The sequence below is a fragment of the Manihot esculenta genome, chromosome 16 (genome assembly GCF_001659605.2).
Source record: "Manihot esculenta cultivar AM560-2 chromosome 16, M.esculenta_v8, whole genome shotgun sequence".
In the NCBI taxonomy this organism is placed as follows: domain Eukaryota; kingdom Viridiplantae; phylum Streptophyta; class Magnoliopsida; order Malpighiales; family Euphorbiaceae; genus Manihot; species Manihot esculenta.
Genome location: NC_035176.2, coordinates 29,695,953 through 29,721,266, shown reverse-complemented (window position 1 = coordinate 29,721,266; position 25,314 = coordinate 29,695,953). Strand labels below are relative to the sequence as shown.

The window sequence follows — 25,314 nt, the reverse complement described above, 5'->3', positions numbered from 1 at the left end:
TAGTTCAAAATCATATTCATATAATCCATATATATTTGCGGCGTGCTTTAACTCATATGAGACAGATTTGGTGCAACACTTGCAATCATAGGCTGAGGGAGTCTAATCAAACCTATGGGCTAAAACTACATAAAGGAAAGCCTAAAGTGAAGATCAAGCAAGGCTTTTGTGAAGATTCAACTTTGTTATGATGGGCTTGCTAGTTTTATTATTTAAACACTTATTTTATTTTAGTTTTGTTTGGGCTTGTATTCTGGCCATATTTTATCTTTTAAGTTTTAGAGTATTAGGCCATGTTATGGGCTTATATTTTAATACTTATGTGTTATTTTAGTGTGTGATTGGGTTTGGGTCTTATGTGTTTAAGTCAGGCCTAAGAAGAGTGTCTTAGGGTTTTATTTGTTTTTCTCCTTACTATATAAGGATAAGAAACAATTGTAAGAGGCAGCTTTTAATCAAACTTTTCAGAATTTCTTTCATGCCTTTGGCGTGTATTGCTTTGAGTGAGAGTGAGGATTTGCTTTCATCAATTGCACCAGGAATCTTGGCTAACTTATCAACTATTCGTTGTGGCGTTTGTCGGATTCTCATCTAAATCCTTCGATCATTGGTGTTTCAGCTTCTATAAATTTGGGGTGCCATAGGAGGTGGGTTTATCAGATCTTTGGATTCCGTATCTACTTGTGCGTGTGAGTTTGAGGCTTGTGTCATAGGGTTCCTCGTCAGTTGGTATCAGAGCCAAAGTGAGGTAAATTCTTATTTATCTCAGGATCTAGAGTTTTTTTTTTTTTTTTTTGAGTTTTCCTTGTCTTTCTTGTTGATTTCATTGAAAGCTTTTGTATCCATGGCTGCACCTTCTTGATTATTAATCTAAAAAAAAAAATTGAAAAAAAAAATCGCCTTTGCATTATTTACCTTGATCTGGCCGAAATTGTGATATACTTCCTTTTTCGTCCATATTGCCTTACCTATTTCAATTGATTGCAGTAAATTATAGGAATCAATTTTGAATTTTGAATTTTGAATTGGGTTGAATCCAGATTATGAGATAAAAGAAATTCTGCCTATTGCCTAAAGTGCACATTTAAGGCAATTGCATCTACATTGATTTGATGTCAAATCCTTCTTTTAACACCAGAATTTTCGTCCATGTCTCTGATCTGAGAGAAATTTACATTTTTTTTTCTGATTCTATTTGCAGTGTTTTGATACTTTCCTTTTTGGGTAGATTTAATTAGATCCATATTTAATTTGCTTTGAAGTGAATTAATTTCAAACTTTTGTCCAGGTTCGTTTTTATTTGAATTCAAAGTTTCTTTTTTTGATTTAAACTTGCTTTTGCTTCCTTGACATTGCTGGAGTATTGTTTGCTTGGATCTATACTCTAGGTGATATTTTCAAGTAGCATAAAACCTAGTTCGTGTGTTACTTTCCAAATTGTCAGTGTCTTCTTTCTAGTTTTTGCGCGCTTCGTTCTTTCTTTAGGTTTTCATTTTTTGTTTCATTAAACGCACCTTGTGGTTAGTTGGTTGACCTTAGTTTCTGAAGTGCAATTGAAGAATCAGCAAAAGAGTGGTAAGTGTGCAAACACTTGAGTTCTTTCTTTTCTAACACAATATTTGCTAGTTCTCTTTGTTCTTTGTTGATTAAAGGTAGGATGAGTAAAGATCAGAATGTCTCACCAGCGTCCACTTCTACAAGAATACCTCAAAGAACTCATAGTTGCAATAATGACTGTGATGATTCGGATGCGTTTGTTAATAATGTGTTGCTTGCTGCACATTGTGAGATGCTTGTTGCTAGGCGTGCTCTGAATATGCAGGTTAAGGAAGAAAGCCTGAAACAACGGGAAAACATATTTCACACTAGGTGTTTGGTTAATGGAAAAGTGTGTACTGTCATTATTGATGGAGGTAGTTGTGCAAATGTGGCTAGTGTGTATATGGTGGAGAAATTGGGTTTGGCTTCTATTAAACACCCTAAGCCATACAGATTGCAATGGTTGAACGATTGTGGTGAGGTCAGAGTTACACGCCAGATGGTTATACCATTTTCTATTGGTAGGTATAAGGATGAGATCTTGTGCGATGTGGTACCTATGCAGGCAAGCCATATATTGTTGGGTAGGCCGTGGCAATATGATAGAAAGGTGCAACATGATGGGCTCAATAACAAGTACTCCTTCACTCATGAAGGACAGAAGCTTATACTCGCTCCTTTATCACCTCAAGAGGTATATGCCGATCACATAAAAATGCTGGAGAGGGAGAGGGAGGCTTCGGCCTTGGCTACAAAGGAGAGTGAGAGCTTGAGTTCTATGGAAAAAATGAGAGAAAAGAGTGAGTTTGAGGGTAACGAGGCTGGAAAAGAATCAAGACTACTTCAAGGAGGGAAGATGGAGAAAGAAAAGGAGAAAGAAGAGACTAAAGTTCCAATGTCAACTTCCTTAGAGATTGAAATTGAAAATTCCATTAATGAACTTATAGAAGAGGTTGTGAATGATGGTGGACATGGGGAGCACATGATTGATGAGGTGGAGGAGGTGAATAAGACTGTTTTGGAAGTTGTAGAGGAGAATGGGTCACATCCACATGATCTTTCTATGACTAATATTTTTATGTCTAGTTCATTTGTTCTTGATGTGCAGTTTGTTGATGAAAACATCCATGATGAAAGTTTTATACTATTTCCACCTATTCAAAAGGAGGTCTTTGAAGATACATGGGTGCCTAAAGCTTTCCTTCTTGACATAAATATCAGCAAGATTCGAGGACGAATCTTTTCTAAAGAAAGAGGGAATGATACGGATCCAATAGGACAAATTTCTAACAATGGTGTGGAGCAAACTTATATCATTCCAATGGATCCAGAAGTAGTTCAAAATCATATTCATATAATCCATATATATTTGGGGCGTGCTTTAACTCATATGAGACAGATTTGGTGCAACACTTGCAATCATAGGCTGAGGGAGTCTAATCAAACCTATGGGCTAAAACTACATAAAGGAAAGCCTAAAGTGAAGATCAAGCAAGACTTTTGTGAAGATTCAACTTTGTTATGATGGGCTTGCTAGTTTTATTATTTAAACACTTGTTTTATTTTAGTTTTGTTTGGGCTTGTATTCTGGCCATATTTTATCTTTTAAGTTTTAAAGTATTAGGCCATGTTATGGGCTTATATTTTAATACTTATGTGTTATTTTAGTGTGTGATTGGGCTTGGGTCTTATGTGTTTAAGTCAGGCCTAAGAAGAGTGTCTTAGGGTTTTATTTGTTTTTCTCCTTACTATATAAGGATAAGAAACAATTGTAAGAGGCAGCTTTTAATCAAACTTTTCAGAATTTCTTTCATGCCTTTGGCGTGTATTACTTTGAGTGAGAGTGAGGATTTGCTTTCATCAATTGCATCAGGAATCTTGGCTAACTTATCAACTATTCGTTGTGGCGTTTGTTGGATTCTCATCTAAATCCTTCGATCATTGGTGTTTCAGCTTCTCTAAGTTTGGGGTGCCATAGGAGGTGGGTTTATCAGATCTTTGGATTCCGTATCTACTTGTGCGTGTGAGTTTGAGGCTTGTGCCATAGGGTTCCGCGTCAACGTCCTTATCGTTTCTTTCCATCAATGAAATAATTCATCCTCATCGTTTCTTTCCGTCAACGAAATCGTCCCTCCCTATATTTTTAAAAATCTATTAAAACGTCCTTATAGTTTCTTTTTGTTAATAAAATAGTCCTTATCTTTTCTCACATCTATTAAAACGTTTTTATCGTTTCTTTTTGTCAACGAAATAATTCCTATTGTTTCTTTCCTCCTCCTCCAAAAAAAAAGAATAAGAAGAATAAGAAGAAGAAGGAGAAGAAGAAGGAGAGAAAGAAGAAAAAAATAGAAGAAAAAGAAGGAGGAGAAAAAGGAGAAAAAGAAAAGAAAGAAAAAAAAGAAGAAGGAGAAGAAAAATAGAAAGAAGAAAAAGAAGAAAAAGGAGAAGAAGGAGAAGAAGGAGAAGAAGAATAAGCTGAAGAAGAAGCAAGAGAAGAAGCAAAAGAAGAAGCAGAAGAAGCAGAAAAAAGAGAAAGAATTGACGAAGAAGAAAAGGAAGGAGGAGAAAGAAAATGGGAGTAATTTAGTTTTTTATTATATTTTTAACAAAAAAATAGACGAAAGAACAATTTCGTTAACGGAAAGAATAATTTCGTTAACGGACAGAAAAAGATAAAGATATTTTAATAAATTTTTAAAAATATAAGTATTGACTTGTTAATAATAACAATATTCAAAAATTAAATTATAAATCTCCTTAAATTATTGAAAAACTATTTGTCATGTAAAATATGATCCAAATACAACTTATTTTCCACGAACTATTGGAGTACAAGTGTGTTGACATGTCAATCTACTGAACTCCTACACTGGATCTAAGATTGTACTCTTGATACAGTTATAATCAAGATGACCTCTTAAAACGCACTTATGAGCCTCTTTTTATTGCAATATGACATGTAGGAATTGAGGCAAGTCCCTTTTTTCATGTAGCATTTCTAATTATATATTATAGAGAGATTAAAAATATAAATATTATATGAATATTAATTTTTTAATTATTAATTATATATTAAAATGATAATAATATTTTTTATTAAATATATTTTTTAATATATATTAGTGTTCATATAAATATGTATTTTTATTATGTATATAAAAAAACATGGAGGGAACTTACAATCTTATGCTGTTAAAGCCTAGAAACACTTTCTCTCTCCTAGAGAGAGAGATTGTTTGATAGAATTATACATCCTTTTCCTATTGTACGTATGTTCAGCTTTTGAAAGATAGGGGACCTATAGCCTGCAATACCATTAATTCTTCAATATCTACTTCTTATTTAATATTGATTTTAATGCGAAAAAAATATTATTTTTTAATACTTTAATATGAATATGACTATTATAAATTAATTCAATCGAATATGAATGCTCTTTGTATTAAATATTGTACTAAAATTTCTACACTTATCATTTAATTATATTCGCAGCTTAATTCTATAAACAAACTTGGATTTCAAAATTATTAAAATCATTTTTATTATTATCTATTAATTTGAATAATTAAGGTTATTTAAATATAATAAATTAAATTTGTATATCCAAATTAGATTGCAATTGGTTCATTCCTGATTTGGAAAAAAACAAAACAAAAGCGGGCAACAATCACATCAAAAAGTCTTTGATCCTAAAATCTCAGTCTATCTATCCTCCGCCGTCAAAAGTTCGGCGAAGAATCGATCCCCGTGAGTTGATTGCCCAAAGCACAACCCCGTGCCGACCTTCTAGAAAAGTCCACTCCATTAGCTGCGGATATATATTATAGGTAATAAGGATCATCCTTAAATTGAAGCCTCTCCTATGACCCACGTGTTCACTTTCCCACATGGGTACCATTATCACAACCAAGTGTAACGTTCTTAATTGAATCTCATTCCTTATCCTACGCTCCTGCTTTCTCCACTTGTACACCTCCCCGGCTTTTTCTCCCAACTTCTACGTGGCACTTCCACAAGCCTCCACCGGCTCTAATCACTACTCGCTAGCCATTACGTCTAATACTTGCCCTCTTCTTGCTCTTTATTGCACTTCCATATCTCCATTCTTTGCTTCTTCATTTTAACGCAGAAAGCAGAAAAAAAAGGGGGGAAGAATTGTGTTCGAGATATAGAAGAGATGGTGAGACAGAGCGGTGCTAGAGCAGAGAGAAGAGACGGAGGATATAAGGGAGTGAGGATGAGGAAATGGGGGAAATGGGTAGCGGAGATTCGTCAACCAAACAGCAGAGGAAGAATATGGCTGGGATCATATAATACTGCAGAGGAGGCAGCTAGAGCTTATGATGCTGCCCTTTTTTGCCTTCGTGGACCTTCTGCCACTCTCAATTTTCCAATGAACCCACCGGATATTCATTCCGCCACCGACCTTACTCCGTTGCAGATTCGGGAGGCTGCATTTAGGCACGCTAGGAGGGGTTCTGAGACAACGGCATCACAAGATTTGAATTCTCGAGTTCCAGCATCTGGGTTGTTCGAGGAATCGTCAGAACTGCATGGAGAGGTGTATTTGCCTCTTACTGATCACAGAGCAGAAAGTTTGGATAAGATTTCAGGTGGTGCATATTATCAAGCACCTGGTGTGTGGACAGTTCAATAGTTTTGTTTTCTATATATATTTCATATCATGTCCTCCTCTTCTATAATACACCGACTTTGCTAGAGTCAATCTTCGTAGATTTCATTTTGAGTTACATGAAATTTTGTATGGTTGTGATCAGTAGAGATGGCAAAGCTTGTCAAAAGGAAAGTTGTAAAGGAAAACTTGAACCTTGCGCAGGGTTAGGTGCCAGACTTTCCCCTGTGAAACATAATATCAACAGAGATAGAATTCATCTTTAGTTTCAGCCCAGTTGTGCTTGTGGGCAACGCAGCAATTATTAACCTCAGGATTAAAAATTTACACAATTTTCACAAGTTAATAATGAGCATGACATGCGCGCACTAACAAACCATCATCGATGTTTTGATGTCACCACGCCAACGCCAGCCTTAGCGTGGAGCCAACGCCTTTAGCCATGATTGCAAGTGGCATGCGAGGTCGGGGTTTAAGTATTTTGTCAGCCAATTCGGCGGATCCTTCTTAGATTAAGGGCGACTTTATCTTAACATATGACCTCCGACTTAATCTATTGTAGAAATTTAATTTCCCTCACTCATTCTTTGAGCAAACCCAATATTCTTGTTTCTTGGTGTTGGATTTATCGTATTTGCAGTTTCACTGTTACTTTATCCCATGCAAATTATGAACTTGCAACGCCCATTTGTCGGTCACATTTATAGAATTCTCTCTCTTTCTGGCGTAGCATGATTGCAATACACAACATTTTAAACGCAAACAGCGCACACAATTCTCGCTTTTCAGAAATGTTCACGCGTGCAAAAAGCTTACGTTTCTACCAGGAAGCGCCATGAGCGTCTTCAAATTGACCTTTCTGGAAGGAGCCGCCCGTTCCCTTTGGGTTGCCGAAGCTAACATGGAGGATAAGCATGATTGAGTAGGACCGCAATAATTGCCTGGCCGACCGCAGCCATTGGGATTTGCAGTCCGTGGTGGGCATGAGCGGCCCAGGCTATTCCCATTCTTTTAAGGCATCAACGTTACAACTAATAAACCCTGTGCTTTTGTTTAATAATCAAATAAAAAAAATATTAATTCATTTTTAGAATACCTTAATAAATTACTTATTCTTAGCGCGTGTATAATGCAATTTTAAATTATTTAGTTTATATATTTTACCATTTAATAGTAATAATTGCTGAAATTACTTTATAACAAATAATATAAATACTTTTCTTATGGCGTTTTTTGTTTTCCGAATTTCTTATGGTGTTAAATTGATGATAAAACTGTCTACGCGTTTAGTTCTGTGAATGGCATTGCTTGCGCCTCAAGCTTTTATGCTCTCTTCTATAAATATCCTCTTGCACCAGAACACCTAACTCAATCATTTATCTCTCGCTGGTGCATCGGAAAAATCATTGCTTCGACGTCTGATAGGAAATTGTTTTGGCGGTCTTCATCGAGGATACGGGAAACTTTGGCTACGAAGTTGACGGATTGAAGAATTAGCATCCTCCTGCTCGCAAATTCAAGATTAGCAACGCCAGGAAGTGAAGGTTAGCGCTGTACGCATCAAAATATCGACGATCCTGCAGATTCGCGTACAGCATTTTGGGATTGAGTGATCAATTTCACAGACCCTCTGTATGCAATTTGCAATTCTCAATTCGATCCTGTTTTGATTATAAGTATTGATCCTTTTGTATACTATTGTATAGGACTGAAATTGCAATTCCTCTCAATTAAATTAAAGTTGTACATCTTTGATTGCTATTCATTTCAATGCCGATCTATTTTAAATTTCTCAGTGCCAAAGAGTATGATTCCATCTCTGTGGATGCCTCTGTTATTTCCGTCGATGATTTAAAACGGAAAATTTTTGAATATAAGTATAAATCTAAAAAGAAGACTGATTCTAATGGGCTGTGTTTGGGTACTGATTTGAATCTCGTGGTCATTAATGCCCAGACGAATGATTGTTATGTTGATGATATGATGATTCCTAACAACACTAGTGTCTTGATTCGCCGTGTTCCTGGAACGCGTCGTCGCAAGCCCTATGACACTGCAACTGTTGTAGTTATTGAAAAGCAACAGCCACTTAGTGTCTCTTGTCGTACTGGTTCTAGTTCGTCCAATACAAGCTCCAAAACGGTTGTTACTGCTTCATCCAGAAGCAACCCTGAAAATCCTTGTGTTAGTTCTGTGTCCGCAAGTACTCTTACTAGTTTGTCCTCAAAAAGATGTAGTGAAGAATCTAGTTTTGCATATGATGATGGGTTTGGGGATGATGTTTATGTGATTCCTAGAACGAAGCCAGTTCAGTCTAGCATGTCAAGTGTAGATGCAGAATCTGATGAGGACAGCAAGATTAAGGCTTTAGTCAATACTCCAGCCTTGGATTGGCAGCTTGAAGGTTGTAATGCTGCGGGTTCTGGGACTCGAGGTGTGAATGGTGGGGGTTTTGGAAGAATGTATGGTCATGGTTTTGGTGGATTGGGGAAGAAAACACCTCCAGAGGGGTATATATGTCACAGGTGTAATGTTCCTGGACATTTCATTCAGCATTGCCCAACAAATGGAGATCCAAATTATGATATGAAGAGAGTGAGGCTTCCTACTGGAATTCCCAAGTCGATGCTGATGCCAAACCCAGATGGCTCTTATGCGTTGCCAAGTGGTGCAACAGCTGTTTTGCGGCCAAACGATGGTTCTTTTGAGAAGGAAATTGTTGGCTGCGTCCCTCTAAAGAGATCCTGGTCTGTTAGTGATCTTCCACCAGAACTTCTCTGCTCCTTGTGCAAACAAGTAATGAAAGATGCTGTATTGACAAGCAAATGTTGTTTCAAGAGCTTTTGCGATAAATGTATTAGAGACCATCTTATCATCTCTAAATTGAAGTGTGTATGTGGAACCACAAATGTCCTTGCTGATTATCTGATCCCAAACATGACACTCAGGGATACAATTAATCGCTTTTCGGAGTCTTGTTCTGGTAATAGCAGTATTGGAGAAAACGCCAAAAGCAACTCTTCACAAGTTAGCAATAGGGAATCAGCTAATTGGTCACAAGATCAGATGTCTAAGACAAAACTACCTGCAGAATCATTTCATGATGAGCAGAAGACAACACTTGATAATTTAGAAGATGGGGCAAATAAAAGGAAGCTTCTTGATGCTCCATCCCAGATGACTAAAAAAGCTAGAACTACAGGAGTATCTGAAGGCGCGATTGGATCAACGAGAATGAACGATACGGCATCACAATCACAAGGAAGTGTTTTGGTGTTCTCTAGTGAGGGAGGAAAAGGAAATAAAGAGAAGGAAGTGGTTGAGGATAAAGTTCAGCAGAAGTTGGTTTCTGTTAAGGGAGGAAAGAAAAGGAGAGGCAAGAAAAATTATGATGAGGAGTGTGAAGGGTACTTGATGCCTGTTGGATCTTATGCATATAATCCATACTGGGCTGGCGTGCAGGTGGGGATGGAAGGATATGTGGCACCTTGTTATGCTGGTGGTGCAATGAATTACGGGCTGAGCCCCTTCGGCACAGCATTCAATGGTGTGATGAATGGAGCCTGTTTCAGTATGCAGCAAATGGGTCGCAGGCAATGAAGCTGTTGATGCAAAGCTCGGACAATGAGTAACCGCAATCATTCTTCTTCTCTAGTTTCTTTCAGGGCTAATACGTATAATTGGGTAGTAACCTAAGGTCGAGTAGGTGAAGATGGTTGTAGTTTTAGACCTGTAAATTTTAATTGCTGGGTTGATACTTTAATAAAATTCCCATTATTGCCCAATATTTGTTGCTTATTCTATTTCTGTTGTTCTTTCAATGCGTATCGCATTTGCAAGTTACATTCATGTGATATTTGGTAGGTAATCATGTAATTAAATTTTCTTTGGAATCTCAATAAAAAAAAAAAAAACTCCTAAATCAAAACGGCTATATAATATAATAAAAAAAGAAAAAGAAAAAGAAGGTTAAAAATTCCTGATCTCATTAGAATAATATCATGAAACATAAGCACCGACGGAAGATGGCACTTTCTTGTAGGTGAAGCAACAAGAGGAAGTATCTATGATATTATAAATTATTATTATAAATTTTTAAATTTAATTTAAAATTAAAATAAATTATTTAAAGATTTTTATAATAAAATAATTAAAAATTTTAATTGAACGTTTTAATTAATTGATATTAAAATAAGAATAAATTAATAAATTTTTGAAAAAAATATGATAGTAATTCTCCAAGAATAAATTTCTATTATAAAGACTTTTTCCACGGTGTTAAATAGTCAATAAAACCGTCTAGGCTGGCTACGCTTGCACGTCACGCGTTTTCGTGTCCCTGTTCTATAAATATCCTTCTTTCACAGGGATCATTTCTTAAGCTCCTTCTTCTCTCTCTCTCTGTATCGGAGAAATCATTGCTCCAACGCTGATTGGGAATATTTTGGCGGTCTTGATCGAGGATTTGGAGAACTTTGGCGACGCTGGCGGCGATTGAAGAATTAGAAGCTTACCGTATCGGAAAAACCTTGCGCTGGCAAATTTAAGATCAGCAACGCTTGAAATTTGCAATAGAAGTCGACCATCCTGCAGATTGGCGTACATCACTTGGGGTTTGAGTTTCAATTTTACAGACCCTTTGTATGCAATTCGCAATTTAGATCGTATTTTGATCATATTGATCCTCTTGTATACTATTGTGTACGATTGAATTAGCAATTTCTGTCTCTTGTTCGTATATTCTTTCATTACTATTCAATTCAATGCCAATATATTTTAAATTTCTCAGTACCAAAGAGTATGATTCCATCCCTGTGGATGCCTCTGTTATTTCCGTCTATGATTTAAAACGGAAAATTTTTGAATATAAGTATAAATCTTATAAGACTGATTCTAATGGGCTGTGTTTGGGTACTGATTTGGATCTTTTGGTCATTAATTCCCAGACTAATGATTGTTATGTTGATGATATGTTGATTCCTAATAACACTAGTGTCTTGATTCGCCGTGTTCCTGGAACGCGTCGTCGCAAGCCTTATGACACTGCAACTGTTGTTGTTATTGAAAAGCAACAGCCACTTGGTGTCTCTTGTCGTACAGATTCTAGTTCGTTTAATGCTAGCTCTGAAACCGTTGTTACTGCCTCATTCGGAAGCAACTCTGAAAATACTGGTGTTAGTTCTGTGTCCGCAAGTACTCTTACCAGTTTGTCCTCAAAAAAATGTAGTGAAGAATCTAATTTTGATTATGGTGATGGGTTTGGGGATGACGTTTATGCGATTCCTAGAATGAAGCCAGTTCAGTCTAGCATGTCAATTGTAGATGCAGAATCCGATGTGGACAGCAAGATTAAGGGTTTAGTCAATACTCCAGCCTTGGACTGGCAGCTTGAAGGTTCTGATGGTGCGGGTTCTGGGACTCGAGGTTTTGGAAGAATGTATGGTCATGGTTTTGGTGGATTAGGGAAGAAAACTCCTCCAGAGGGGTATATATGTCACAGGTGCAATGTACCTGGACATTTTATTCAGCATTGCCCAACAAATGGAGATCCAAATTATGATATGAGGAGAGTGAGGCCTCCTACTGGTATTCCCAAGTCGATGCTGATGCCAAACCCAGATGGCTCTTATGCGTTGCCAAGTGGTGCAACAGCTGTTTTGCGGCCAAACGATGGTTCTTTTGAGAAGGAAATTGTTGGCTGCGTCCCTCCAAAGAGATCCTGGTCTGTTAGTGATCTTCCACCAGAACTTCTCTGCCCCTTGTGCAAGCAAGTAATGAAAGATGCTGTATTGACTAGCAAATGCTGTTTCAAGAGCTTTTGTGATAAATGTATTAGAGACCATCTTATCATCTGTAAATTGAAGTGTGCATGTGGAGCAACAAATGTCCTTGCTGATTATCTGATCCCAAACATGACACTCAGGGATACAATTAATCGCTTTTTGGAGTCTTGCTCTGGTAATAGCAGCATTGGAGAAAACGGCAAAAGCAACTCTTTACAAGTTAGCAATAGGGAATCAGCTAATTGGTCACAAAATCAGATGTCTAAGACAAAACTACCTGCAGAATCATTTCATGATGAGCAGAAGACAACACCTGATAATTTAGAAGATGGGGCAAATAAAAGGAAGCTTCTTGATGCTCCATCCCAGATGGCTAAAAAATCTAGAACTATAAAGAGTATCTGAAGGCACGATTGGATGAATGAGAATGAAGGATACAGCATCACAATCACAAGGAAGTGTTTTGGTGGTTGAGGAAGAAGTGCAGGCAAAGGTGGTCTCTAGCGAGGGAGGAAAGGGAAAGAAAGCTAAGGAAATGATTAAAGATGAAGTTCAGCAAGAGTTGGTTTCAGTCAAGGGAGGAAAGAAAAATTATGAAAATGAGTGTGAAGGCTACTTGATTTCTGTTGGATCTTATGCATAAAATCCTTATGGGGCTGGTGTGCTAGTGGGAATGGAAGGATATATGGGACCTTGTTATGCTGCTGGTGCAATGAATCCCTTAGGCACAGCATTCAATGGAGTGATGAATGAAGCCTCTTTCAGTATGCAGCGAGTGGGTCGCAGGCAATGAAGCTGTTAGTGCAGAGTTCAGACAATGAGTAACCGCAATCATTCTTCTTCTCTAGTTTCATTTAGGGCCATATATATATAATTAGGTAGTAGAATTCCAACACTGATGAAGTAAATTGCCTAAGGTCGAGTGGGCGAACATGGATATAGTTTGGTCAAACGTAGACTAGACCTGTAAATTTTAATTGCTGGTTTGATATTTTAATAAAGTTCCCATTATTTCCAAGTAATTTTGGTTGCTTATTCTATTTCTCTGTTCTCTCAATAAACATGGCATTTGCTAAATTACATTAAAGGTTGTAATGAAGCCTGTGGTATTGACAAACTTTGTAGAATCTGTTCATATTTTAGTTGTGAATGTTTTATTGAATCTATGTTCATATTTCTTGATTCATCATGAACATGGACACCTGATCATGCAAGAAAAGTTCGAGATGGATATGTTTGTGGAATCAAACAATAAACCACCAATTTGACAGAATAATTTAATGGCTTGAACATATCCATACAATTAAAGATAAAAATAAAATAAATATTTACTTTTTAAATATAAAGTTTATATACTAATAATAATTATTTGCAAGTACAACATCTAAATTAAGGGATTTTTTTAAAATAAAATTTCAGAAAATTATTTCATATAAATATGAACATTTTAGTTGTTTTTGTTAAAATTAATATAATTCGGACAAACAATTAAATGAGATCAATTTATATTTGTAAAATTAAAAATAAGAGTAAACTGTTGATTTTAAAAATATAAAAACTGAGTTTTTCAAATACAATTTTGACTTTTAATTATACTTATATATGTTAAATATAAGCTTATTTGACATAAATCGAGATAAATTATATTTTAATTTTTAAAATTTAGTATTTAAAATTTTTATTTTAGTTATAATTTAGTTTTTATAATTGTATTTATAATAATAATTTTATATATTTTTTTTAAAATGAAGATCGAAAATTAAATATTTAGGAGTAAAATATAAGACTCCTCATATTTATTACACTTACAACCATGTTTAAATTCAAACATAGATTAATTCATAAATAAATAATATAACAAGTGAATAAAATAAATAAAAAAAATCTATTCAACGGTGATTAATTTGGCCGCATTATCTATGGTAGGAATTAATTTATTATTTTTTAAATTTACAGAAATAAATAAATTATTTTAAAAAAATATATAAATTAATTTATATGTTTCAAATATATTAATTAAGGATTAAGTTACATTTATTTCTAATTTTACCCTAATTTCAACGGTTTTGACAAAGTGAAAATTGCTGAATTCATGAAATAATAAAATATTAAAAATTTATTTTGCATTTTGTCACCTACCCATCCTTCCCCCACTCGTCCCATCCCATCCATTTCCAGGCTGCCCTCTGCAAAGTAAGATTTATGTTTCATCCTCTTTAACATTTAATTAAGATTTATGTTTCATACTCTTTAACATTTAATTATTTTTTATTATTTAAAAAAATTAGAGATTTTTGAGAGAAAAATAAAAACCCAATTCCAAATATAGATTTGGGGTTTTTAAGCTTCATAAAACCTTCCACTACCTAAAATTTTTTAAAGGGGTTAGTAGTTTTGGTTGGTTACATGAATGTGGTATTGGCTTTATGCAACCGATTCATTTGTTTCTTAGATCAGTAAGCCCTCAGTTTCATGTTTGTTTTGTATAAGCAACATAACATAAATTTGATCATGGGGAGAATAAGGGGGGGAAAATTCAGACCAGGTAAACAACAGATGAAGCAAAAAGAAACAATCTTTACTGCAATTGATGAAGGGGCTCAATAGCCAAAGTTCAAACAATGCCGCAATAAGAGAAGGGGGGGAAATAAAAAAGAAAAGAAAAGAACAAAATGAAGCAATGGAAATTTCTTCTTGTTTCAACCACATTTGTGAAATGGCCATTATTCTTCACACCTTCGAAACTTCCCGCTTGAACCTTCGATCGCTGGTTCCCTCGAGTTTTGTAGTTCCACTTAATCCTCAACAGTTAGAGGAACTGATTCAGCCTGAAATTTCATGAAACAACAACAATTATTCACCACACGTTTGCAGACACATGGTGAAAAGAAACGCTTCTGCAGGAGGAAGCTTACCAGTTTGCGATACTTCAGAGCGTAGAACATTTCCAGGTAGCGGCGGCTCTCACGGCGGTCAAGCTTAGATACATGTTTCCAGAAGCCATATACACCGGTGAGGGTCAACAGCCTCTGAGAGTAGATTTGCCAGGTATACCTGTGAATCAAACCAAATCATTTAGCAAGTCAGATAAACAAAACTCAGTAGCACATGACTAACAACAGAAGGCAATGAGCTTACTTCTCTTGGATACGTTGCATGGCTCCCTCGGAGATCTTGATCCAGTGAGATGGATCAGCCTTGCACTTCTCAAAGAACTGAACAAGGAGCTCAGCAGCCTGATCACCATGGTAAGGGTCAATGTTGAAGCCAGATTTTCCATGTACAATGATCTCAGCAGGGCCACCATTGCAGGTAGCAAAGGTTGGCAAACCACAGGTCATGGCCTCAACAACTGTCAAACCGAAAGCTTCGTATATAGCAGGTTGCACGAAAACACCCTTCGTGTCGCAAATGTAACGGTAGAGCTCCCCGTTCCTCACCCGGTTCATCTGGGAAGAAATCCATCTGAAATGGCCATTCAGATTGTATTTCTCAATAAGGCTATGCATTTTCTTCATTTCGGCTTGTTCTTCTAAATCTTTAGACTCCTTTCTTCTATCACCACCAACTACTACAAGGTTAGCCAATTCGCGGAGCTTGGCATTCTTTCCGTACCATTCTACAAGGCCAGTTAAATTCTTAACTCTGTCCAGCCTTGCCATGGTGAAGATAATTGGCTTGCTGCGATCTTTTAGCACACATCTGTTGAACACCAAGACAGCAGTGATGTTATTACACATTTATGTTTCATAACTGCAATTTGATAGATAGTCACAAGGAACAATGACTCACAAGTGTTCTTCATTCTCAACAGGGCTGTAGAGAAGCTCCTCTATTTCTGGATGGAAAGAGGTCAACCTACGTTTCTCCTCAGTGTAGGAGAAGTAAATGGTTTCATCAGCACCAGGCGAGACAATGTTGAATTTTGGATCAAAGACATCAATACCATGAACAACTCGGTAGAGGCCGGGAAGGGTGAAAGCCGTGTGGCTCTCATATTGGCCAACGGTGTCCTTGCTGAAAAGGTGGAAGGATAACAAGTTAAGTGCTAACACAATCTAAGAATTTCACAGTAAAAAGAACAAAGATGCATAATATCACCTTCCAGCAATTTCTTGGAATGTGCTGGTGATGATGAAATCTGTATGATTCATTGCTATAAGATCAGCTGTAAACTGACATGAAAAATGGTACTTCTCATCAAACTTCTTCCAGTAAATATCCGATTCCGGATATTTGGTCTTTTCAAGAGCATGAGCAATGGTACACTGCAAAAGATAGCAAAAAAATACATACTTAGAGCGGCTGTAGGAAGCAAAGAGCAGAGGAAAACATGATTTTGGTGAGAATCTTGAAGAACAAACCTCTGTAACACCTAATTTGTGTGCTAACAAAGAGGCAACGATGTTTCCATCACTGTAATTTCCAATGATCAGATCAGGCTTGCCCTGAAACTCCTTACCAATTTCAGTGGCAACATCCTGAAAAAGAAAGGTAAACTTTAAGCCAAAAAAAAAAAGAGCAATTTCATGAATAAAAACATTATGTAGTGAATCAAATGTTCAACCTCAGTGTAAGTCTCTAGATATGGCCACACTTCAAATCTTGAGATCCATTTACGAACAATTCCCTTCTCAGTTCTAAAGGGTATACGGAGGATATCTGAATGCTCTGTCCCAAATACTTTTTCAAGACGTTGACCACAAGTGGTTCCTACTGCATCAGGAAGAAGCCGAGTAATCTGCATACAAATAGAAAGGTTAAGTGATGAGATCCCATAACAGTATAATAATAAACCATGATAACAAATACATAAAACTCAATTGAATGAACATACAATGAGAATGCGGGGGGTGATATCGAGTCCTTGCTGCTTTATACGGTGAAGCATTTCTGTCTCTAAGGCACGAACTTGATCCAAGATATAAACAACCTATCGGAAAAGGATTACGCAAAAGCATCAGTTAAAAGCTCCAATCAAGAGTGCCAAAAAGAAATGGTATTAGGCTATGAATGTGAAGTAACCTGGCCTCCGGTGTCCGGATACCCCAAAACATTGTCTTGGGCGAAGTATCCATGAGGAGACATAATCACAACATTGAAGACCATTGGGATTCTTCCCAAGAATGTTTCAAGAGTGCAGGGGTCTGGTGCCTCAAGAAGATCCAAAAGAAGTCGAATCATCTCTAGAACACGCTCAGCGGTATCACCCCAACCTCTCTCCAGGCCAATTTCCTGGAACTTGTGCTCGAATTGAGAGTACGGTGTCTCAGGTGCCAATGCAGTGAGATACTCCTCTGCCTTTCTCAGAACATATTGCAAGGAATCCAAGTTATGAATTCTGTCGTTAAGCATCATGTTCTGCACAAGAACACGAATCGATACAGTGAGAAACGAAAATTTTCCAACAAAATGAAGAAATTACTTAGATATAATCAACTCTATGACCAGATCAACCTTGATAACCTCAAGATCTACTTAGGCAGAGCGTAAGAATTTCCTTATTACAAGTACTAACGTAGTCATGACAATATTGAGCTACTAATTCATGCTACGGTCATGGTTTTAGGTTCAAATATTTCCACAAATCTTTAGTCATCCTGTTAAAACTTCAACCCAAATCCTGAAATTGGCTATGTTAATCAGCATACCTTTCCCTTGTGGCAGTGAACTTTGAGAAACTCAAGCAGAGGATGCAAGCTCTCCTTGTCATGGAACAATTTCGCTGAAAGGTGACGGTTAAGGAACTCAACACCATTACCAATATACTTAGAAAGAGTTGGACGAGGGAAAGATGCATTGAATGGCTCAAAGTCCAGCTCCAGCACAAAGTTGCCATTGACACTGAGAGATCAAGCAACACTATTAGGATAAAAATACTATATTTTTAACAAAAAACAAAGTGAAGAATTAGTCTGCAATCCATCTCCAAAGTTACCTTCCATCAACAAGTTCCTCCTTGAAGTGCAGATACTCAGCAACACGCAGCTCCTCAACAACAAGTGCATGGACATTCACTCTAATGTACTCCCAAACACCAGGCCTTGGGCGCACAGCAAGAGCAACCCAGGGAGGCAACACAATTGCTTCCTAAAATTATATAATCAACGAAAGAATATGAGAAAATTTCTCATGTCCTGCGACATAGATCCCCTGAACATGAGATAAAAAGTGTGATCAAGGTTACCTGTGCAGATCTCAGAACTTCGCCAAATACACTTTCCAATAGTTTCTTTCTGTTCTCTTCTGGGATTTCCTCAAACTCAGCAATGATCTGGTGGTGCTGAAGAATTCCCTTTCCCTTTCCTTCAATCCTGCATACAGATACGTGATCTTTTAATATTTCAGACAGAAGTAAGTTTCCGACAATGTTTATAAAATCATGCTTGTTTTTCAAGAATAGCTAAGCAGAACATCCATAAACAGACATGCAAGCTACTCTTTTGTTACAAGAAACTTTTGAGTTTATAGATCTTCAATGGATTTACCTTGAGAGCAAGGCCACAATTTCATTGCGATGAGCAGAGAGTGTCTCATCCAAACGTTCACGGATGCTCTGAACGCGAGTGATAACACGTTCAGCCATAGCTCCTTGTCAGAAAATCTTACAACTACCTTCAGGTGAAGTTTGAAGCAAATGTAAGCAGCAGATGTAATTAAAAGAAATCTAATAACGTAACTATATAAGCATTTGGATAATCACCAAATAGTCAAAACCCAACAAAATCACATTGTTTCTAGAAGAGGGAAAAAAAAATTCCAAACCTAACACCTCGCCAACCACTTTAAATTAATATTTGATTAAGAGTTGTTTGTTGAACTAAGAATACTGTCTTAAATAATGCAGCAAGAAACTGCATGTTGAAGATCTATTGGTCACTGCCCACATAACTAAACAAATTAACAACTGTTCCCAACAGAATCAGAACCTGAGACGATTAGTTTAAAAGAACTGTCAGCTGTGGTGAACGGAAGCGAAACCTCAAACTTGGTTTCCTACTTAAAACTGGGTTTATTAAAGATAAAGGAAAGACTTTCCGGCAATAAGAATAAAGCAGAGCAGAGAAAAAAAAATTCTCCAAGAAACACATGTGCAAGAATCATCAAAAGAAGGTAGCCAGAAAATTCCTCGTGGAAAAGTTCATTTCTTTGACTCTGAAAATGGATATGAAGTTTTGACAAGAAAAAAGGAAATTGGAACTGAACTTCTCCACCATTTTAAGTTGGAAAAAAAACAACAGACGCCGACATTATAAGTTGTTCTTCGTCAAGATACAAACTTTTATAACAAAGATCAAATGGACATGCTAATCAAATCTTAACAGTAATTTAGCTTTGACAGTAACGTGATCTGCATAATATTCTCTATAGCTGCCAGAGAAGGTTAATCTATAACGAACAACAATAAGGCAGCATGATCAAGGGAAACAGCTAGAAAGCCTTGCACACAGGCAACTAAAGCAGATCACAACACCATGAACACTGAGAAACAGAATAAGAGAAGAAAAGAACTTAAAGAAAGAGAAAATGAACTAACCAAACGTAAAAAAGGAGAACAGAGAAGGAAACACAACGAAGTGGGGTGATTGAAAGGCAAGAGTGTGCGAAAATTTATAGAGGAAAGCGCAAGAAACAAGGGGAAAATAAAAAAGTTAAAAGGCAAACAACCGCAAAATTAAAATAAAATAATAATACTAATAATTAAAAAGGAAACGGATAGAATGGGCAAACAGTAATTTTTTTTTTTTGTTATTTTCTTCTATTATCTTTTCCTAAAGCAATAAAAAATTAAAAATATTAATATTTTGGTAAGAGAGATTTGCGGGTGAGGGTATTATAGTAATGTACAAAGATTTCGAGTATATTCTCTAGCAAATATATTAATTTCAAAATGTAGCTAAAGAAAGTCAAGCAAGTTATCATCATTACCGATCACCTTAATCCCCCAGGCAACATGCAACCTGGTAACAGTTAAAAGGAACAGAATTTGATCAAGCTAATGAACTATCAAAGCAAAGTTTTTTCAAATAAATGGAAACTGGGTAATGCCGGAGAGTCGGTGGTGGTAGATGGTGGTGTAGGGACACTGGAGCTGCAGGCAAATAACTGCATAAGTGAGGTCCAATCATGGGGTTAATGGATGATGATGATGCTAGAATCGTTGATCATCAAATCCAAAGACCTTTTTTTTTTTTGCCTAGCCAGCCAGCTCGTTATTTTTAATGCAAATGGTTTGTCCTTTGGTGCGCACAAGAGTCATTACGATTTATCCAATTAAGTTCATCAACAGTGTTGATCTAACCGTCTAATGCATTAAAAACAAACAAGGATCCAACAAGAATTTCAAAACTCCTATGCAATGTCACTAATAACAGACAATTTCTCGCCAGAGACTCTAACCACTAAACAAGATTTGCTTGAAACGGCAGGAACTTTACCTTGAAACGGAGCCCACAGAATACTCTCTCCGACGAACAAACGCAAGAAAGCAAAGAAAGGAGCTTTAGATCACAAATGGGGATGAAGAAAATGGGTGAAGCACGAGACCCTTATATACACAATCAACAAGGGATTGGCTCACAAGTTTTTAGAGCTAGCTTCGTAAAAGGTGGCGAGCGAGCTCTCAAGAAAAATAAAATAAAATTGGTTAATGGTGCCTCTGTATCCGTGAGAAGCTATCATTATACTGCCTTCACCTTCCTGTGGTTTCATTGTTGCTTTCTAAAACAGCCTCCTCTCCTTCCTTGTGGCCCCCTTTGCCTCATTAAGCTTTCTTTCTTTATTTTTTTATTTTATTTAACCACTTAATTTCTTTCTTGCTTTTTTTAATGGTTGTTTGTTGAAAGTGAAACAGTGAAAGAAACCCATTTCTTCATTTTTAATTTTTGATGTATTATTCAGTTGAATTTTTAAGCTTCAACTTGGATTTTTTTTTTTTATTCCCTTTGGTTTTCTTCTGTTGTCTTTGACTCAAAGATGGTTATTCCATCTATTTTTCTCTTTTCTTTTTGGTAAAATGCCATTTTCTTTTCTATTTTGCATTGCTGAATTCATGCAACACATGGAAGTGGCCGGGCACCTTTTGGCGGGTGATAAGTCAATCGTATAGGGGTATTTCTGTAATTTTATTTTAATATAATAGGACACTTACGAATCCAAATAAACCTAAAACTGAAATTCAAATATTCATAAAAAATTAAATTAAATTAAAAAAAATTATTTAAATTAAAACTAATTTGATTCAATTTAATTAATTAAATATTTATTTTTTGTATTTTTATTTTTAAAATTTTAAAATTAATTGAAATATTTTAATTTTATTAGAATATAATCTTTCTATATTATAAAAAAACAATATTTTTAATTATTTAATTCAGTTCAATTTAATTTTATTAATATTTTATGATTAAAATCAAATCAAATTAAAAAACTTATTTTTTTTAAAAAAATTAAATTAAAATTTTAAATTAATTCAGTTAATTCGATTATTAACTCATACTTTCCGTTCGGCTCCGCACAGGAAGATCAGAAGCTTACGAGCGCGTCGGTTACAAACCACGAAAAGTTATATATTCAGTGGTTTTCTCTCACTTAAAAATAAATATATAAACAATTAATAATTTTTTAAACTACGAGGTCCATTTTGTGACGTGGCATTTTATTATTGAAGGTTGTAAACCTGGGGTAACCGCATGGGGTTTGATTTGGATCGTACACTGTCAGAAAGAAGCATGTAACTGCTTAGGATAGGGACCCACGTGTGAAGGTTATGACAAAAGTATGCGGAGACAGATTGGCTAGGATTTTTTAACCGAGCACCGACAAATGGGTTGATTAAGAAAACTTGAGATTAAAAGAGGAGACTTGCGTTGCGACCTAATCCATTGATTGACAATTTTCAAAAATTGTGCGAGAAAATTGTGAAGTAGCAGCTGTTTAGCAAACCCAGTGGCTACACAATTCTGGTATTGAAGCCCAGGTATTTGATTTAAATTCTCTGAGAAATAACATCACATGCTTTGTTTAAGCTCAAGTTTTTTGGCTTTGGGATTGGTGGAGTTTGGCCTTTTAGTTAATTTTCAGAAAAAATAATGCTTTGCTGTGATTGAGTGGAGTTGTTTGCCCACTTGGGTGAAATACAGGAACAGGAGGTGGAATTTGAGCCCACAGTGAGACCAACGTGAGGCTATAACAAAAAGAACTGATACAGGAATAAAAGGTACTGAATATTGCCATTATTATTATAACTTCAACCTTATATTTTGATTTATTTATTAAAATTATTATTAAAATAAATAAACTAAATTATTATAAAAATTAATTAATTAACAGAATGAAATCACTAGGACAGATATTTTGGGAGGTACTGTATGTCTGGGTATAGGGCATCAAATTGCAGATTTAAGAGGTGTGGAAACGTCAACTTTGGACAGGTTGTCCCTGAACACGTACTTGTAGGTCCTTCGATTTCGATATTAATTCTATCCATTTTTATTTTGGATAAGATCTTAATTATTCCTTTATATTTAATTTTTATAATAATAATTAAAAAATGCTAATTAATCTTCAATCGTCAGAATTTTAGAATTCTTGTTTTTTTAAATAATAATAATTATAATAATTGTCCTCCCAGTAAGTCCCTTTCAGTGGTGGTCATAGCCTGGCTATTTTTTCTGCCAATTAGCCAATTATTAACCATTGTTGACACAGGGAAATGGCCAGTTGGCCACTACCAAACTGAACTGTTTCTTGGCAGAAAATAATAATAAAGAGAAAATTAAATATTACAACAATGGAAATGCATGTCCTGCAGCGAGCTATGGCTGCCTGAATTTGTTGTTTTTCTCATTGGGTTATTTTTGGGAGCTATATTTAATTTTGGGTCATAATTTGGAATAATTTACGCAATAAGACCTGATAGATAACATTGTCTGTATACAGATAATTACATAACATGAAAATATAATAATCAATCTAATATTAATTTATAGAACTTGAATTTGATACATCTTATTTCAGAATTTTAGTTTTCAGCTAATATTTTCAAAATTTAAATTCACTCAAAATCTAATTATATAATATACAAATTTAGTTTAATAGGGTTAGTCCAATCGATAGTACTCAAGAATATTTCTGATGTTACAAAATATTCTTTAACTATTTCTTAATAACAAATTCAACATCATATTATTACATGACTTTTGATTGATTTGGTTTCGATAAAGCCTGATAACTACTTGGGATGTATTCGGCACAAAACCTAACATCTATCTGACTCATTCCTGAGGTCCAAAAAATTGATCATCTTTTCTCACTCTTTAATTTAGTGATGGATACAATAAATATGAGGTTTTTTCTTTTTCGTTTATTAATTAAAAATTCAATTTTACTAAAAATAATGTTGTATTCTGAATTTTACTAATAAAGAATATTATTACACAAAAATAATTCAAAAATAGCATCATAGTAATATAAAAATTCCACAACCAAAATGTCCAATGAGCTTATATTATAGCCTCTAATTAGGTCACCAAGTAAACAATAGTTTCAAATAGACTTGGTTTCTAACAAAAGAATTAAATTTTTTTATTACAGACAATATAACTGACATAAAAGAAATTAATTATATTAAATTATTATGAAATGTTAATTTAAAAAACTAAGAGTGCACAGTTAGTTTATTCAAAATCGCACTAAATTAAATTTTAAGTATATGTGAACATAATCGAATTAGAATAACTGAATTCAGTTCGATGGATTCGACTTTTAATGAGTTTTTATTTTTTAATTTTTATCTTATTTTAAATATTTTATAGTATAATTAAAGTGTTTTAATTTTAATTAGAATATGATATATATTTTTTCAAAATGATATAATATTAATAATTAATTAGTTGAGAGATTTATAATTTAGTTTATGGATATTGTCATTATTAACAAGTCAGTCTCTATATTTTTAGAAATTTATTAAAACGTCCTTATGTTTTCTTTTCATCAACGAAATAATTTTTCCTCCACTTTTCCGTTAAAATTAGATAAAGAATGAGAGAGAAAATTTTTAAAATCCAATTTTACCCTCAAATAAAACCCCTTATTTAGTTTTTGGATATTGCTATTATTAACAAGTCAGTCTCTATATTTTCAAAAATCTATTAAAACGTTTTTATCTTTTTTCATATCTATTAAAACGTTCTTATCGTTTCTTTCCGTCAATGAAATAGTCTCTATCTTTTCTCATATCTATTAAAATGTCTTTATCGTTTATTTCCGTCAACGAAATAATCTCTTCTCATCGTTTCTTTCCGTCAACGAAATCATCCCTCCTTATATTTTTATAAATCTATTAAAACATCCTTATCTTTTTTCATATCTATTAAAACGTTTTTATCGTTTCTTTTTATCAACGAAATAATCCTTATTTTTTCTTACATTTATTAAAATGTCCTTATCGTTTCTTTCCGTCAACGAAATAGTTCCTTCTCCTCCTCTTCCTTTTCAAAAAGGAAGAAAAAGATGATGATGATGAAGGAGAAGAAGAAGAAGAAGAAAAAAAAGAAGATGATGAAGGAGAAGAAGAATAAGAAAAAGAAGAAAAAGAAGAAGAAGAAGGAGAAGGAGGAGAAGAAGAAGTAGAAGAAGAAGAAGAAGAAGAAAGAGGAAGAATTGATGAAGAAGAAAAGGAAGGAGGAGAAGGAGGAGGAGGAAGAGGAAAAGAGGGGGGTAATTTGATCTTTTACTATATTTTTAATGACAAAAATAGACGGAAAGACTATTTCGTTATCAGAAAAAAATATAATGACGTTTTAATAAGTTTTTAAAAATACAGCGACTGACTTGTTAATAATGGCAATATTCAGAAACTAAATTGTAAATCTCTCTAATTAATTTGATTTAACCTTACTAAAATTTTTCTGATGAAAATTAAATTAAACTAAACTAACACAATTTAAAAAAAAAAATTAAAATCAAACTGAATAAAAAATAATATAAAATCAAATTAAAATTTGATTTCCTCGATTATTTCGGTATGAAACAAGACTACCCCACCCTACTAAAAAGGGGATAAAAATGGTACATATATCATGTTCAATTGTAAAGAGGATTTGGTAGGAAATATTATAGCTTGAAAGAGACATAATTGGTAGGACCTATTTGGCATTAAACTACTTAGGATAGGTTGTCTCCTCTTGTAATTGAAGCTTCTTAGTTTGGTCCGCCTAACACCTTTGTCTTAAAGTCAAGGCTACTGCTCCCCTTTCATAGTGTATGTAAATTACAATGCTAGAGCTAATGTTGCCCATTTGGTGGGTGGATTACTCAATAGTTTTGGTAGGAATCACTTTCATTTTTCTATTAATG

General features: G+C 35.0%; 4 protein-coding genes across 4 annotated transcripts; 3 read left to right on the top strand and 1 right to left on the bottom strand.

Moving 5' to 3' along the window:
* Window positions 1-5,481: 5,481 nt before the first annotated feature.
* LOC110603388 (ethylene-responsive transcription factor ERF018) lies at window positions 5,482-6,273 on the top strand. The gene has a single exon (XM_021741102.2). The coding sequence runs from the start codon at window positions 5,717-5,719 to the stop codon at window positions 6,194-6,196; it is 480 nt and encodes a 159-aa protein (XP_021596794.1). The 5' UTR covers window positions 5,482-5,716; the 3' UTR covers window positions 6,197-6,273.
* A 307-nt stretch (window positions 6,274-6,580) lies between these two features.
* Window positions 6,581-9,957, top strand: LOC110603491 (E3 ubiquitin ligase PQT3-like). Its single transcript, XM_021741234.2, has one exon. The coding sequence runs from the start codon at window positions 7,943-7,945 to the stop codon at window positions 9,770-9,772; it is 1,830 nt and encodes a 609-aa protein (XP_021596926.1). The 5' UTR covers window positions 6,581-7,942; the 3' UTR covers window positions 9,773-9,957.
* A 577-nt stretch (window positions 9,958-10,534) lies between these two features.
* LOC110602872 (E3 ubiquitin ligase PQT3-like) lies at window positions 10,535-12,977 on the top strand. The gene is given in 2 exon segments (XM_021740454.2): window positions 10,535-12,350; window positions 12,352-12,977. Coding segments are annotated over 2 exon segments (1,662 nt in total). The 5' UTR covers window positions 10,535-10,935; the 3' UTR covers window positions 12,599-12,977.
* Window positions 12,978-14,512: 1,535 nt separating this feature from the next.
* On the bottom strand, window positions 14,513-19,639 carry LOC110603638 (sucrose synthase). Its single transcript, XM_021741441.2, has 14 exons — window positions 19,493-19,639; window positions 18,444-18,570; window positions 18,143-18,269; window positions 17,894-18,045; window positions 17,607-17,799; window positions 16,981-17,316; window positions 16,793-16,888; window positions 16,523-16,696; window positions 16,320-16,436; window positions 16,057-16,223; window positions 15,748-15,972; window positions 15,094-15,657; window positions 14,871-15,009; window positions 14,513-14,783 (listed from the first exon to the last, which is right to left on the bottom strand). The coding sequence occupies exons 2-14, from the start codon at window positions 18,539-18,541 to the stop codon at window positions 14,751-14,753; spliced, it is 2,421 nt and encodes an 806-aa protein (XP_021597133.1). The 5' UTR covers window positions 18,542-18,570; window positions 19,493-19,639; the 3' UTR covers window positions 14,513-14,750.
* Window positions 19,640-25,314: the final 5,675 nt, after the last annotated feature.